Source organism: Oculina patagonica, chromosome 10 (genome assembly GCF_052425735.1).
Source record: "Oculina patagonica isolate OP01 chromosome 10, crgOcupat, whole genome shotgun sequence".
NCBI classification, from domain to species: domain Eukaryota; kingdom Metazoa; phylum Cnidaria; class Anthozoa; order Scleractinia; family Oculinidae; genus Oculina; species Oculina patagonica.
In genome coordinates, this window is record NC_135767.1 from 10,329,769 (window position 1) to 10,346,487 (window position 16,719).

At 39.1% G+C, this 16,719-nt stretch overlaps 1 protein-coding gene across 4 annotated transcripts; it reads left to right on the forward strand.

Moving 5' to 3' along the window:
- The first annotated feature begins 1,987 nt into the window (after positions 1–1,987).
- Positions 1,988–16,093, forward strand: LOC144627909 (uncharacterized). 4 transcript variants are annotated; one of them, XM_078485927.1, is made up of 4 exons: positions 1,988–2,539; positions 10,630–10,719; positions 14,955–15,035; positions 15,468–16,093. In XM_078485927.1, the coding sequence occupies exons 2-4, from the start codon at positions 10,636–10,638 to the stop codon at positions 15,630–15,632; spliced, it is 330 nt and encodes a 109-aa protein (XP_078342053.1). In that variant the 5' UTR covers positions 1,988–2,539; positions 10,630–10,635; the 3' UTR covers positions 15,633–16,093. The 4 variants fall into 4 exon arrangements, with proteins under 4 accessions (XP_078342053.1, XP_078342055.1, XP_078342054.1 ...); XM_078485929.1 differs by lacking the exon at positions 1,988–2,539 and adding an exon at positions 5,039–5,057; XM_078485928.1 differs by lacking the exon at positions 1,988–2,539 and adding an exon at positions 9,100–10,219.
- The last annotated feature ends 626 nt before the right edge of the window (positions 16,094–16,719 follow it).

The following is a 16,719-nucleotide window of genomic DNA, read 5'->3' on the forward strand; positions in this document are numbered from 1 at the left end:
GGAAATCATTTTTACGGCAGATCCACTGTCAAGATGATGGTAAATGACTCCCGCTGAGAAGAAAGTAGGGGGAGGGGGGGGGGAACACGCTGTGGCCCTGGATGGGTGGTGGCCATGAAATGGGAGTTTACCGGGGGTGGGGGTGGGGTAGGTGGAAGTGGTTTCGATTTTAGATGGTCGGATTGCTCTATTTTGGCTGAGCAAAAACTGTTGTTAATTTCAACAGAGTGGTTTCAAAAAGCTGTGTACGGATAAAGTCAAAAATAAAACGCATAATCAACAAGACTCAAGATTATTTCCCTCTAACGGTCGACGCCGGAAGAAGCATCCCTCCTGAGAAAACATCCGTGGTCTGCGGTCTGGACATTGTTTATTCAGTGTTCTGGTTCAATTGGGAGTGTTTTAATTTGATTTCCAAGAGACCGTGTTGTCTAGCCTGGTATGGTCTGCGCGCGAGCAGACGCCAGTTATCTTGCTGTAGGGAGCCTAGAGTGTACAATAAGTCATTGTGCTTTTGTATTTGAATTGTTGGGAATCATTAACTGATTGGTCAATTAAAAACATTAAAAACGTGACCGCGGTCGTGTGACGCTAAGATTTCTCACATATGTATGATAAGCATTTACGATATTTTGTTTTAAAACCTGTGTTGTCCAGAAGTTCAAAGTGAAGTCCAACTTCGCCGTTTTAATCAGCCATCAAAGCTCTTTATTAAAATACACATCAATTGAAATCGAAGCAGCCCTAAGAAATAGATCTGACACTTCTAAATACCTGTCATTTACATGATCTTACATCAATTTTTCAGTAACATTAACCGTGAATTTTTTTTAAACCTCTATAGACGCATTTGGATCTTGGCCTGAAAATTAATACGAATATTCGCTGACAATCTCTTGAATTAAGCTTTAGTGATAGACAAACTGTTATATAACCGTGTTTAGTGAGTGAAGGAAATTGCGAAGTTAATAATCCATTGACAAAGTATCTTAATGGCATTGTCGGCTTCTTTCATTCACTTGAACCATGCAGAGCTATTAAGCTCAGTGGGAAAACGGATTTCCGTTCATTGTTTAATGTTCTTCCCAAAAGAACATACCAAAACATGTTAATTGCCCCTTGCGAAATGCATCACGTTTATTACGATAGAAAGATCAATTTGTTATCACTAGGCTTAGCAGGATGGTCACTGGCGCTGGGCAAAATCCGGGCAAAATACTGTCCATGATAATCACAAATCAACGAAATAATTACATTGGCTGGTGGGGCGTTATCCGGGGGCGTTATTTAGACATGTTCAGCGGTGGGATCCCGGGGGTGGGATACTGTATCTTCATAATCGCTTATTGGGCAGAAATCAGTCAGAGGCATTCTGATTGTTAACGTTGTTGTTGTGATTGCTGCAGTAGCAGCACAGAGCACGCTTTTCCTCCCCGCACTACCACCAACACCATCCCCTCCCAGCACCACCAACACCACTCCCCCCTTACCCCGGAAGGAAGCAATCTAACACCTTTACAACAACACGCACGTGCCCACAACGTTGAAATCAAAACATTTTTTGTGGAACTCTTAGCCAAGTTGCTGTCATATTACAGTTTTTTTTGCTAACCGCTAAGTGTCGACGGTATTAGGTATAGTTAGTTAATGGGAGGTCCACTATACGGAGAAATAGTAATCAATTACGGTATTTCCTGCAAGTTACCCGAAGTTACAAGTAGCAATTAATGTCTTACCTTTCATAGAAGGTTTTGTAACATTAACTTCATTTTCTTTCCCAAAAGAAAATCAATCAAATCTTTGATTTTAAAATCACTGATCTCGTGTAAGCACGAGGGTCAGCGTTTAAACGCAACCGTTCAAGGTCGTTCGAGCTATTCATTACTTAACAACAGGATCCCATCACGGAATAAACGCTTGGGTAACGTAACATTGCATGGTGTGAAATGACACCGTCAAGTTATCGAGATACGGTTTTTGTTTTAAAGAAAAATACAAAACAAGCGTTTGAAAGGACTGAAGGAGAGTTGGTCGCTTCTAAATTTTTGATTTTATAGCTTGAAATGAGTACGTGTCTGTATGACTTTTTTAGCTAACACGAAAAGGAAGTACGAAGGCTCCCACCTTGACATGAAGAAAAGCAGAATCAATGAAACACGCCAGGGGAACGGAACGTGAGAGTTAAAGTACAAATCCTTCAGTGACTTAGCTTGTAAAAAAAAAGGTAAGCGTATGCTACTAATTTTAACTAAGCGGAAATCCTTCGCATAAAATGTCCTATAACGAAAGACCTAACGCTGTGCTTCCGAAGTTCTAGAAGTTTTATAAAGTAGTGCTTGATCGCTAATCTATTCCGCTAATTACGCTGCGTCAATGCAATGCCGCAGCTCTACATGGGGTAAACTCTACAGTCAGCGGTTGTCACAATGAGTTTGAAAGATACATTAACCGGTTCATTATACGACACTTCAGTTTGAACATTGCCCTCTGTGCAAAGTGAACAAGCAACACATTGGAAAGCTCGCATCATACTCTAAAGGTAAAGTGTGTTTTTTTATATCTTAGTGACTTGGTAATTAAAACTTTGAGGAGGGTTATAAATTCATTCCCTTTTTAAATCTTTATAGGTTTGTTGTTAAATGTTAAACAGAGTTTGTCCGTGCCAAATGAAATCAACTAGTTCCGGACTTGTTTCAGCCACTCTACGACAAGTTTAAATTGCGCCAAGCCATGAAAAACTTTACTCGAACTTATTTAATCGCCAAAATGTGCAGCACAAAAATGGCTTCCACGCTTGAAACAATTGCGAAAGCCGTTTACTATGTCTTTCTTCTTTCGCAGAGGGCGGTATATTTTTTTCTTTGGTCAAGGCACGCACTTTCCCCTTTGTTTACTCTAAAAGCAAAGTGTTGCCCGCCTGTGTGGCTAAACAGCTGCTTCAGCTTAGGTTGTGGAAACAAACTCAATGTCAGACGATAAGCACCGGTTATTGACTTTCAAAATATCTGGGACCTAGGGCCAGCCTATGATCCAAATCACGTGTACGCTTGCAAATGCTGCTCATCGGCGGCATGCTAAAGTTCTCTGTCGCCGTGCAGCGACAGTGTGTTATGTCCACAGAATTGCAAAATTTGGGACATTGTGGTATTGCGTACTGATTCTGTGCAAATGTTCACGAATTAGAAAAAATATTACAAACACGATAATTTGTATTTCAAAGAAATCTGGATTATGTCAAGAATTGCTATTCTCACAATAATCATTATCAGCAAGAAATTGGAGATAATCACACAACCTTTTTGTTCGATCTACAAATTGTCCTGAAATGTAGTAATTTTCACGTTTTTGACAAAATCTGAAGTTACTCACCTTTCTCAAGCCGACACTCGTGTCGAAAGAAATGTATGAGGGACCCTACAGCAGATTACATCAGAGAGATCGAAGGAGAATAAATTTGAAAACGTCTGGTACATATCTCTCATTAATTTTCTTCGGTTTATAAAGAACGTTTTAAAAGGCCAAAGGCGCTTTCCTCACGTTTTTTTTTTGTGTCTCTCTCAGATATGGGAGGTGGGAGTCATGCAAGGAATTTTAAAATTAGCATCACGAATTTCTTATTTCGTTTCGTTTTCTAGGAGTTGAGTAGGGAGAACACACAAACGGAAACTTTGGGTTCGTAGATTTAGTGAATATTGGTTTAAAGATTGACTTAAACATCCCTATAAACTTATCTTGATCGCCGACAGAAGATTGGATTATACAGCTATCATCTAAGATCTTTTGCACTGATAAATTATCCATGATGACCGGACGTGTTCGTAACGGTATATAATTGCCATATTTCATGCAGTCAGTATTTTGCAGTTAATATAAATCCAGTGTTCTCCCAAACTCGAATTTAAACAGCCTTAAATGTACATCGGTCTTCATTAAGTATTTACTATATTAGAAAAGAGAAAAGTTTGGAAGTTTGGTTGAAATCAACCATTAAACGTCGATCAACAGTAGGTGAATCTTTTACCGAGGTCCAGGTCAATTTCTGTGTTGACTTGATGGAAAATAAGACGTGCCCAGTAAAAACCATTGTTATTTCGTAACTTGAAGATCTGGATAAGAGAATTTGAGGCTGGACCCCTGGAATAATGGACCTCTGGACTATTGGACAATATTTCAGCGTAATTCTAGAACATTCATATTTGCTCCAGTTATATTGAATCATATTCCTCATGATTTACGAGGTTGTCCTGTTAATAGAGCGATTCTTGTTTAAACTTGATAATGTATAGACTGTTGTAGTGTTGAGCAGAAAAGTTTCTTTCTTTGTTCAAGTTTTTTGTACCGTTCGACGGTCCAATCAAACCCGTTGAAATCTCCACGACGCTAAGAAAACATTTGTGTCTTGCGTTTTCGCTCTATTGGCCAGGGTAGTTCGGGTTTGAGCAAAGAACTGTAGCAACATCAAATTTATTACAAACAACAACAGAATCTGCGGTGCCTCTGTTCTAATAAGTCACCAGGACTGTTGTCAGGCTTTTGTCTCTTTTTGCAGGCTAATTGCCTTTCGACGAAATGGAAACAACTTATCTGTCAAGTTATTATCCGACTTAAAAAAGCAAACGGTCAAAGAAGAAAGTTGAATTGTGAGAAACGCAAGAAAGAGGTTTCGAGTGCCCCTGTTGAGAGGGATCTATAAGAATTGAAACCAAAACAATATCCTCGAGCTTTTTCAGTCTCGCATTGAGTAATAGCTCCAATTTAACAAAGTCATTCCATCTTTGATTTAAATTAAATTGATTTGATCTTTACTAGATATACATGCTATCGCTATATTCAGGGCTTTATGACCACTTAAACAGTAAAAATAAAATCTATGTCACAAAGATGTATGTCATTTTTTTTTTCTTAAAACAACAGTTAAAGAACTTAATCTTAAATCAGTCAAGTACAGCAACTAAAGTGCACGTTTGAATTGGAAGTTTCAGCATGTTTCAGATAAAGTCGCCATAAGGAGCTAAGTCATGGATGCTTAACGTTTGTGCTCCCGCTTAATTTTGAAGGTACTTGTTTAAATGTTACAAACATTGCTCAATATATAAGCTTAACAGTGTAAATTACTATTATTATAATTTTTTTATTTTTGGTGCCCTTTGGAAGCCCTAATCAATAGCATATTCGTGGAACCTTTGTCGCGTGACGAGCTGGACTTTGTAACTCTAATAATTCTAACAACTCTAGCCTGTTCAAGGCGTTCGGTTGTTTGGGAAGCCTTTCCCAGGCCCCTTCTCGTTCCTAAAGCTATAAAAATAATGACTTTAGCGAGAAATTGGTTGCTTTTATTTTCGAAAGAACTTGAAAAGCATCGTTTATTTAATTTTGCTGTTAGTTGTTCGACACTTTATCCCAAACGAAAGGTCTCCTAACAAACGAGAATTGCGAAAGCGGGCCTTCTCTTAATTCTTACAGAGCGTTTACAAATTTTGACAAGCGGTTGCGGTCGTTGAACTTCCGAAGCGCCGCGAATGGAATCATTACGAGTCACAGTGACTCGACGAAGTGCGAATTCACTGCAGCAAGCGGAGAGAAGTTCGAGTTGCACGCTCGCACGAGAAAGCCAAAGAAAGAAGAAGAGACGCCCACTCCGGTATCGACCGCGCTCCACCCGACGCAGTTCTCCGCGAGCACATTCTCCCGCAACCCGATTGGGAGCACCCGCAGCAACAACGAACACAGCAGTGCACGGTGCAGCAAACCACACGACTGATCCAGTGAGACGCAGCACACGTCCGCCGAAGACAAAAGCTGCAGCATCCCCCCACACGCACGCCCCACAGAAGACGAAGACGACCCGAAGAACGCGCCGCGCCGGACCGAAGCGCAGACACACAACCGAAGCGCAGCGAACCGGAAGCAACGAACTCGCAAACCGCTTGTCAAAAGTTTTGTGAAACGCTCTGTAAAGCGGCTTATTTCAAAGAGGTTTCTTTGGTTTGTTTTGTTCTTTTAAGGCAAGGAGCCCTAAAGCGTGATCACCTTTTTTTCAAATTTTGGGCTCCTTGCTGTAAAAAGCACCGTGCTTCTTTCCGCTCTGCCCAGTTCATTTTGTTGGGGGTATGGGGGAGGGGTGTGGTGGGGCTGATGAGGATTACCAAATATGATGGACCAAGCTTTTAAATTTTTCCATATAAGGGGAGTACTAACAGCTGTCACTGACGAATCCGGAGGAAAAGTTTGTCCAACAGGCATTACTTTACTTTATACCCACCTTATCAGCTTAAGACGTTTGATAAGCTTAAGTGTTAACGATATGTTAATGGAAGGTAGGCGATTTATATCTTAATTCTTTAATTACCTTAATGTCGCACTGAATCAGTCTCAGCGCTATTTTTAGAACACAAAGCTCTTAGTATCGACTGGATGTTGTTCTGGAATAGTCTGTCTCATACATCTGATTACTTTTTTTTCGATATAGGCCGACAGTAAACATGTACAGACTTGTAAAATTGAAAGGCACCTGCCTGGGAGGAACATTTACTTGGCAATCAAACAGCTTAGTAGTTTTAAATTAGGATTCACATTCAAGTGTCGGTGACAAAATGAATCAGTGGCCTATATAGTTTCTTACATCCATGGGAAGACTACGCATTCAAATTTCGGTCTTATAAACTTTCTTTCAACGAAGTAAAGAGAATGCATTTAAATTTCGGCGACAAAATTAAATGGATCAAATGACTTAATGTAACTTTCTTACATCAGTGTCAAGAGAATACATTTCAATTTCAGTGACAAATTTAATGAATCAAATCACTTATAAAAATTTCAAACTTAGCTTCCTTTTCGTCTTTTTTGTTTGTTTTTAAGGACAGTTGTTGAGGGGCCTGAAGGGGTAAAACGGAAACTGAGATTTGGGCAAATTTTTACTGGGAAAAAAGGATTTGGGTCACTGGGACTGGGAATGACAAACAAAAATTGGGACTGGGACTGGGATTTGGGTAAAATTTGGTCAAACAATAGGCTGGGAAATGGGATTTAGGACCCTCTTTGAGGACCCTCTTTGAGGACCCTCTTTCAGGACCCTCTTTAACTGAGGTTAACTTTCCTTGTTTCTGTTTACTTGTTACTGTTTGTACGTATAAATGAGAGTTTCGCCAAAGAAAAAATGCACGAGCTGCCTTTATTTTTGCAAATTGGAAATATTGGACGAACATGTGAGTCAATTTAATTTACTTTTTTTTTGGAATATACGGCGTGGCGATATTCCATTTTTTCCATTAAAAAAACGCCCCTCCCTACTCCTCTTCTTTATTTAATACCTCTGTCACTGGAACTTCATCAGAAGTCGTTATAATTTACATGTTACACTTTTTTATATTCTGGAGGGCGTGGCCGAGCGGTTGAGCGTTGGACTTGCTGCGGAGTTCCCGGGTTCAGTCCCGCCCTACCCGCTAGCTGATTTGTTCTTGGTAGTCCCGTTGATTCTCGACGCGCTTGTTGCAGCTGTTTGCCTCCGGCCATCTGGATTCTTCGTTGTTTTTTTTTGATTTTTTGTTTCTTTCTTTGCTCGGCCCCACTGCTTGTGCTTTACTGCGGGGTTGGTTTTTTATTATTATTATTATTATTATTATTATTATTATTATTATTATTATTATTATTATTATTATTATTATTACTAAGAACTTATTAATAAGAACGTTGAGGCTTAACATTCTAAGAATGTACCAAGGCTTAAATCTGGGTAAGAACGGGATCTGTTGGTACCTATTCGTTGTGAATGACAAATTTATGCACTAAATGAATTTAAAATTCAAATCCAACCTGGAACCAAAATTGTTGTCACTCATCAATGACTGACGTGAAAATTTCAGGCTCAAAACTTCGCAAGATTAAGATCGTTTATCCTCGGCCGAAATGTAGACGTTCTTATAGAAAAGAGTTTACATTATGTTCGTTACGTGAACAGGCTGTATATTTTTAGTAACAATAAGCGCATTTTATTGAGCTTCGTAGCATCAAGTTTAGTGAGGTAGACCAGAACCCAGCGCCCTGAGGCGGGAAGGGCTAAAAAGGCTTTTTGAGAGGAACTTACGACAGCTCAACTCATAGATATAGATAGGACCGCGTGGCACCCGTGTATATAGGATATTATATATATTTTTATATGTGTTGGAGTGCGGTAGTAGGCAATACTGCCGATAAACCAAATCCCATAGAATAAACCCCTTAAAAAAGCTCAAATCATAGGACAACTCGAGACCAAATAGAGCAAGAGATGATTGTTGTGTTGACTCCCAATTAACCTGGACTGAGAATTCATTAAGACAAGGCATATGTGCATGAGTCTTCCAGTTGGCTTGGCAACTAATAAGATTATGATGGTTTGCTTCTTATAAAGGCCCTTCGTGTCCGGTACCACCCGAATGGTATTCATCTTATTAAAGGCATTGCGGAGGCCGAGATCCGTTCAATTTTTAGCCGGTTGAGAATCTTTTTAATTTACTTTCGGTGGCACTGGCGTCATCAAGCAGCAAAAGACTGAACAAACAAATGCAGAAATCCTCGTGTCTTCACAAACTTGTTACTATCTAAAGCTTTTGTACATACTGCTAGCTGGTTATTTCGTTTGGTTTCTGCTTGCCGCTATGGGTTCGCGTGACCAGGTAGCTGTCTATTTAGACATCGGCTCCCTTTGAAGTTGCCGCTACATAAGCGCACGCGGAGATGATATGTATAAGCGTTTAGGAAGATGATATTTGAACTGCCTTTGTTCACCTTGTCTTTCACTGAAAAATATGTCCTGGTTACTTTCTGACTGTGTTACTTTCTGATGGTGGCTTCTGACTGCAGAAACAGATCAATTGAACAAAGGAGAATAGTGGCTGCCTGGACTTTTAAGCAATAGCTCTCGAAAAGCTGACCCTTGAAGAACAATTTGTATCTGTTTTGCTTATCGCATGCTTTAAGTTAAAATATGTATTTAATGACCCCAATTACCTAATGACTGTGCTAGAATTTGTTGCCTTGCTAAATATTGATGTTTGCTTAGTATTTTAATAAATCTTGGGGAATTTCCATGTTCAGCTTATTGTTCCAATAGAATTCAATCAATTTCCGGTGTCATCAAGAGACACCGACAAAAAAAAAACGTAATACTTTGTCAGTATAAGTTTTCAACATATCTAAGGTCAACTCGTGATTAAGTACACTGTGCAGATAAAACGTGCGACAGAAGATTTTAATGTGACTTTCCTTTCGTAACCAGTACACACGATACATGGGTGTATGCCTTCTTCTCTTCAAAACTGTAAATTATCTCATAGGAAGTGCAAATTAGCAAATTAATGCTGGCGGATAAACTCCTCACACATATCGCGCCGGCACGGATTACGTTGGATTATGTCTTATAACGTTATCTTGTTATGTTAACAAGCACATCACTTGCGGTTTAGTTTACACCAAATGCTTGTTAATGTATTGATTGTAAAACAGTATTGTGTCGCTGAATCCGTCCAAATACGGTTTGGCAAGCTTTTCTTTTCTTGTACGTGCTAAATATATGGATAGCGTTCACAATACCGCTTCATGCCATAATAGGTAGACAAGAACAATTGTCCATTACAGGCAAATTTATATATTCGGTGGAACTGAACGTTTATGAACAATATTTAGATATGGAAGTGTGTAAGAATCTAGTTAAGGGAATAAAAAGAAATTTGTCATGTTAATTCTTTTCCGAAAACGAACAACTGCGAGGTATATGAAGTTTTGACCTGGCTAAGAAAAGACTTTTTCTCAAGGAGATGAAACATAAGAGTAATGGTCAGAAAACGTTTTTGTTTATGTAAAAACAATGAGACCTGGCGGAGTCTCCCTCAGAGTGTAAAGTGCTCCCTTAGAACTCAATATGCCGAAAGAACGACACCTTTCAAGTTGCATTTCCGGAGTCTTAAGTTACAGTAAGTTTGAAATGAGTGAATAGTAAGGGGTTAGTTGGATAGATGTTGAACAATTGACACCCCACAGATACTCTTTGAAGAAAGTGCCTATTTAAACTTGAACGACTGCCTTGCTGTCATCAGACGCATTTTCTTATAGCTGGCGGTTTGACAGTTAACTTCGTGCATTGGGAAATATTTGCCTGACAAAGTTCTGCTGACAACTGCTAGAAAAAGATTTCACTGTGCGACAGAGATTGAGGTAACCAAAATGTTAAAGCATTTAGCAGGTGTTGTATTCAAACTTACACAACATGTTGCAGCAAACTTATCGTGCCTAATGGCATAGCGTCTACCACTGGATCAAACTTCCGATTTTAACTAAACTCGTTCGTCGCTGAATTGGTTTAAAGTTGAATTTGATGGCGCGTGTTAGTCCTAACGTGTTTCGTAATGTACTTATATTTGAAAGGGCTTTAATACGACAGGCTTTAAAAGCAATGATACCCTAATCAAATGCTCTAACCCGTGTGTTTGTAACCAAAAGGCCGAATCGTTGTCGATTACGTTTGAGGCTCTCCTTTTTTCAGGACCTTAGGACTTCAACCCCTTTTGCTGCTTGGCGCTTCCATGTTACCCCTCATACCGTCCACATCCCCATTATTTAGTTTTTATAATCTATTTGTTCTTTTCATTACAGGTAAACATGACGATTTCAAGAACATTCTGGATGAAACTCCTTAGTGTGATTTTGATAGTTCTCCTTCTACTTGAAGCTATCGATGCCAGGGTAAGTAAACGGAAACATTGTTCATTTTTCACAGCTCTGTATCATGTCACTGCCTGTGGTCCTCTTTAACGTATTAGAGGCAAATTCATCTCCTTCTTAGACAGAAACGCAATATCGTTAAGGCGTTTTATCGGGCAGTTAATTAACTGAATGTGAAAATCTCTTATACGACTTTAATTTCCTTTTATGAGGCCAGGCGGAAGAAATGTCATTAGTATTGCTAATTCAAGTAATGCAAGCTTGTAGCAGGATTAACGTCTTCTTTGTACTACGAAAATTTTAAATTTTTTTATGGAATCGTGTTCGAGAAATTCAATTTTCTTAGCCTTTACTCGAATGGATTGCAAAACAGCAATAAGTCCGAGAATAAGGCGAGGGAAGTGTGTGCTTGTACAAACCAAGTTTTAAAAGGTAAACTGTCATTTATTGCGTTTGCCGGCCGGCAAAAATTTTTTTCTTGGCTCGATATGTCGGGCTTGTAGCCAAAAATAGAAATTTCATTACTGTCTTTCAGCAGTAACTTTCATCAATCCGGCAGTTATTAAATGGAAATATACATTGTCCGGGTGATAACTAATGATATGCCCTGATAAGTCACGTTCGTCTAAGTTGTGGTCACCAATAATGAATATGGATGACCAGGAATTCACAAGTAGAACAAGAGAAGTTAATGATAGCCCTAGTGTTTCTGTCATCAATTTGAAATAGAAAATATTTCATGCCATTCCTATCATTTTGGTCCATTTTAACAGAAACAGTTTAAGAGAATTCCATGCATACGTACCCTCCATCAGTCTGGTTCAGCACACGTTTAGAAAGGAGACTTGTCTGCTCTGTGACATCCATCTTTTCTCATTTTATTTTATTTCAAATGTTTTGTTTTCGGTTTTCTTAATTTTTAATGTGTCACCATTTTTAAAGGACAAATCTATTTTTTTTCGAAGTGTGTTTCAAGTGCATGTGACTGTGATGATCTTAGGAAATGACGTCATGTTAAAGAGTTGTGCTGGCTATATGCTGGCTAGCCGGTCAATGTCCGATACCCTTGGCTACTTAATCCTAAGATTTCCGACCAGCAGACCTTAAACAAAACGGATATGAAGAAATTGCCACGAAACAGCAGTCCCCATGTTCGGAAATAAAAAAAAAAAACCAGAAATAGCTAAGTTTAATTAAATGAGTTCTTAAAGAGCTTAATTTAGAGCTTAGCTAAGATCTTGCCTATTCGGTAATCTACATACATCAGTCAAGATTTCTTTTTCTTTATCTACCCATGGACTACTAGCACGGAAGGAAAAAACCACTAGCCCCAGACTACTGGATACGACTCGGCTTCAGTTTTTCTTTCCTTTCGGAAGAGCAATTTTTGAGATTGTTGGAAGTTGTACCTTAGCAGAAACCAAAATGATCCCAGAAGAAAAAAGGGGATGCCCGGGAGCAGATATTATCCAAGAACGTGTTTTACACTTGGCAGCATTCTTCACATTGTCGTATAGTTTGCCAAAAAATTAGTATATATGATTTGAGGATTTCACTAATAATACCATATCTGTGAGCTATTATAATGTTTGGTTATAGGTTTGGATGAAGCATAACAAGATGTGGTCAACTATTTTAAAACAAAGTTTTTGCTATCGAATATAAGAAGGAAATCCCTATTGGAAATTCATTACCTTTGTCAGCAGGCTTACAAAAGAAACGGACTAACTTAACGTGAGGTCTGTTTGACGTATTAGACATTCATCATGTCGAACTCAATGCAGCGCACAGAATAAATCGATCTTATCAAGTAAGGAAGGAAGGGGAGGCGCCTGAGTACTAAAAGAATAAATATATATTTTTTTCCTCCCCTAGGTGACACCAGACCAGTAGTTTTTTTGGATTTAAGATGAAGTCATGAAAGGGAACATACTTTTATTAACTTGTGCAAGGCACTGACAGCTCTTCCGATGATTATAATGATTTGAACATTTCGATGGGCTGGATTCAATCAAACTACATCCCAGAGCTCGCATGTCATTACTACTTCAGGGATTACCCGACGTTTAATCTCATACAGTCGTTGAGGATTGTACAACGTGCCTGGGGGAATCACTTTCGACGATAGCTTTATTAATATGTTTGCAATTATAAGCTGTCATGCGTCCCTTCACACAGGAAGATATTATAACCCTTCTGAGTGATTGAGACAAAACTACTTCTCTCCCTTAACCCAGCGTCTAGAAAGAAAGACATTTATTTCGCCTGACATTTGCGAACGACATTTGCCCATTTTCTTTTGGGAGTTTGCAGCCCGGCAATTACAGACCGGCAGACTGTATCAGTTCATTGGCTTCTAAAGAAAAGTATACTAGGCATGGCTCGTCCCAATTGGGTAATAATCAATTTGACAACAATAGAGGACTAGGGTAGCCTAAGATAAGGCTATTTTTCTCTCGCTTTTCCTTTTGGAGGAGATGAGAATGAAATGAGACGAAGGGAAGGAGGGTTGGTCGCAGGTTAGACACTGGGATGCACTTTGCGCATATTTTGAAGTTCATAAAATACGCTTAGACTAAAGCGTACTGGTATGAGCTACAAACTTCGAGGGGCAAAGGTTTGCTTCTGAGTATGAGCAGGAGAACTTTCAGTATTGGAGATCCGTTACGTTTGTCCTTTCGTTAGCGAAAGAGAAAGATTAGTCAAATATCGGGACGGCTTAACAATTCAATTCGTGATCAACGACCAAAAAGGGCGTTAGGGCTGTGGAAAATACAGTGAGCTATTTGTTTCTATGTTCGGTGGCATTAACGAGATTAAATATTCTCTGAAAATTCGGCTCCTTTTTTTATTCAGGGTGGCCAGAGTCAAATCAGAACCTTGTGTCACGGCAGCAATCGCATGATTTGAAGAACAGATTTTCAGGTTATTTTCCCTCAATTGTCATCAAAGTCAAACATGTTTTTTTATATTCAAGACATTGCCAATGATGCACCATTATCATATAAGAATTTTGAATGATTTTGATGGAATATTTCGACGGACTGGATTTGATGAACACTGCACCCCAGTGTTCGCATGTCATTACTACTTCAGGGATTACCGGAAGGGCAATATTCGTGCAGTCATTGAGGATTATCGCCTTTAAGTACATACGTACCCACGGGGTTATTATTTCCGATTCAAGCCGACATAAATTATGTTTGAAATTATCATTTGGTATGCAGTCGAACTTCTTTAATACGGAAACCAAGGACAGGAAAGAGTGAAGGACGGGAAAGAGGGTCCGTATTATAGAGGTGTTAGTAAGGGGGGGCTGTGCTCACTTCACAGTTATTTAATTATATATGCTATTTTGGTAGAACATCTATTGACACTACTGTTAACATTTTTCCATAACATAAGCCAAATTTTATAATTTTAAAGAGCACCAAATAAAAAAAAAAAAAATATAAAAAACCCCCCCCAAGAATAAACGCCTGCAGAAAAAGTAAATAAACAAAAAAGGAAAACGTATAACTTGCGACTTATATATTCTCTCATCTGCAAGATTTAACTATTTGTTTCTAAAGAAGACTAGGCTCATGCTATGCAGTTTAAATAATATACACACAATATGCTGCTGTAAGGCTGCTTTCAGTTATGATAATCTGTCAACATGGATTGAAGTCTAATCCAGCACTGAGAGGTGTTGAGGAAGTATCTATATTTGTTTACAATTTGTACATAATTGCATGAAATGATCCGGAGATGCCGTGTTTGCCGGCTCCATATTTTACACCGCGTTGACCTTTTTACAACGAGACGCAACTTTGCCGGAAAAAAGCGACATTGTTCACAACTTATAAGAAACCACTTTCCGTCCTTGATCACATGCCCCCCACACAATTACGATCGAATAACCTTTATAACAAAGTGGTAAAGTGTATGGTCAAAAAATATTATCACTGCACTGAAGTCAATGAATGCAACAAAAATTTTATGCAATATTATTGAAAAAATTAGATGCATCGTCTTTAGTTAGGGTCAATATAAATTTATCACTAAGGGAGACAAAATTTGAGCTCTAACATGCAAACATCATGCAAAGCGCAGTTTCTACCAAAACCACGCGCCCGTCTTATTCTAGTTCAGACGACGGAGTTCAAGAGAAATTCTTCTTTCACTCCTGCCCCACTTCTTTCTCCCAGTAAAGCATCCATGATTTCTTTTGAAGCTTGCCTGAAATTGACTTTTGACTGATTTGTCTTTATTAGCCACACAAGAAAGCAAAAAGAAAGCATCGTGCAAAGCAGTGTGGAAGGACAGGCCACATTTGCCAACCTGGATCGAGAAAGGTACCGTTTATCGTTTATTAATTTATCAGTTAGTATCTTAGCGAGCAAACATGCAGTCCAGCGTAGAAACATTCTTTTTAAGAGCTTCAATAATACATCCTTATTATGTGCATACCTTCAGAGTGCGCCATACAACACTTCCTGCCAAGAGTTGTTTTAAAGACCTTAAATATCTTCTAAATTTATTTTCACGGTGAGAGCTGATTTATGATTTGAATCGAAATCTTTGAATATAAGCCCACCTCCCCACTCTATCTCCAACAAAAAGCCTTGAAAATAAATAAGCCCCAGGGTTTTAATAGAACATAACTTCAGCTTTTCTTTTGCAAAAGAAGCTTGTGCTTTATGAAATTTTTTCCTGCTTTAAACTAGAGCTAACAGAAGCAATAAAGTCGTATTAATCCTGTTATTCCTCATTTCATTTCTCCATAGCTATGCTGCACTGTAGGCTACACGTGTCGAGTACCTGATGTCTCCTCCAATCGGACAAAGCAAAAGAAAAAAAGAAAGTTGGGAACTTGCCAACCACTTGAACTGCTGAGAGTCAATGAGAGAGAAATTGAAGATGCCCAGCCTAATCCATCATTCTGGCTTTAAGAGCAGTTGAGTTTTGCTAATGGTGATCGTTTTTCATGGGAAATCTGAAGAGAACTCTGAGACCGCCTTGTTGACTTCAGACCGAATACCCGTTGTGAACACAAGATTGCTACTGACAAACTTTGCAACGTTTGTGTAAGCTTATACTTGTGTCACTGGACAGTCAATAGTAACAGAACAATAGTGGCAAAAAATAGTGCCTAAATTATTGTAAAGGCGTTGTCCACCTTTTGACTGCATTATTTATGTTTAGATAGTTTATTTATATACCTCAGTAATTGTTTAAGGCTCAGTCCAAAAAGCGTATAGCGAGATATTTCGTAACACTGAGGATCACATATTTAACTGACTGACTATGAACAAACGAATCGCAGGAAAGGGAGGGGAAATAAAAAAGGACTACTAGAATCATAGAATAAAGGGAGGGTAAAAGACTGGCAGACAGAAAGATTGTTCCTTGTCCTGGGAAAAGACTGGCTAATAGGAAGATTGTTCCTGTCGGGAAAAGATGCAACTAGGAAGCATTGTTCCTGTCGGAGACGGCAACTAGGAGCATTGTTCCTGTCCTGGGTAGACTGGCACTAGGAAGATTGTTCCTTGTCGGGAAAGAGGCACTAGGAAGATTGTCCGTCCGGAAAAAGACTGGCAAACTAGGAAGCATTGTTCCTTGTCCTGGGTAAAAGACTGGCTAAACTAGGAAGCATTGTTCCTTGTCCTGGGTTTTGCTGCCCAGGTGGCAGCACCCGGGAACTAAGTGTCACACATACGCATAAACTAGTATCATTGCTTTCATGGTGGCTAATCTGGCAACATATGTTTCGGAAGCACAATTTGTGGCCGGGAAGCACAAAATGTGGTTTGACCTGAGGCGAAAACAGTTTCTTGTTTCCAAGATGCAAATGTTTTCCGCGTGGCTCATCGGGGAACATTTGCCACCGCAACAGTGTTTCCTATTTAGTGCAAAATGTGGAAACGAAGGAAAAACGAATGTTATTGACATAACAGATATTTGTAGGGTAAAGTAAAGCAATTTAGGGCAAGACGTATAGCTTGGGTATTAAATTTTATAGTCCTTAAATAACTTGCA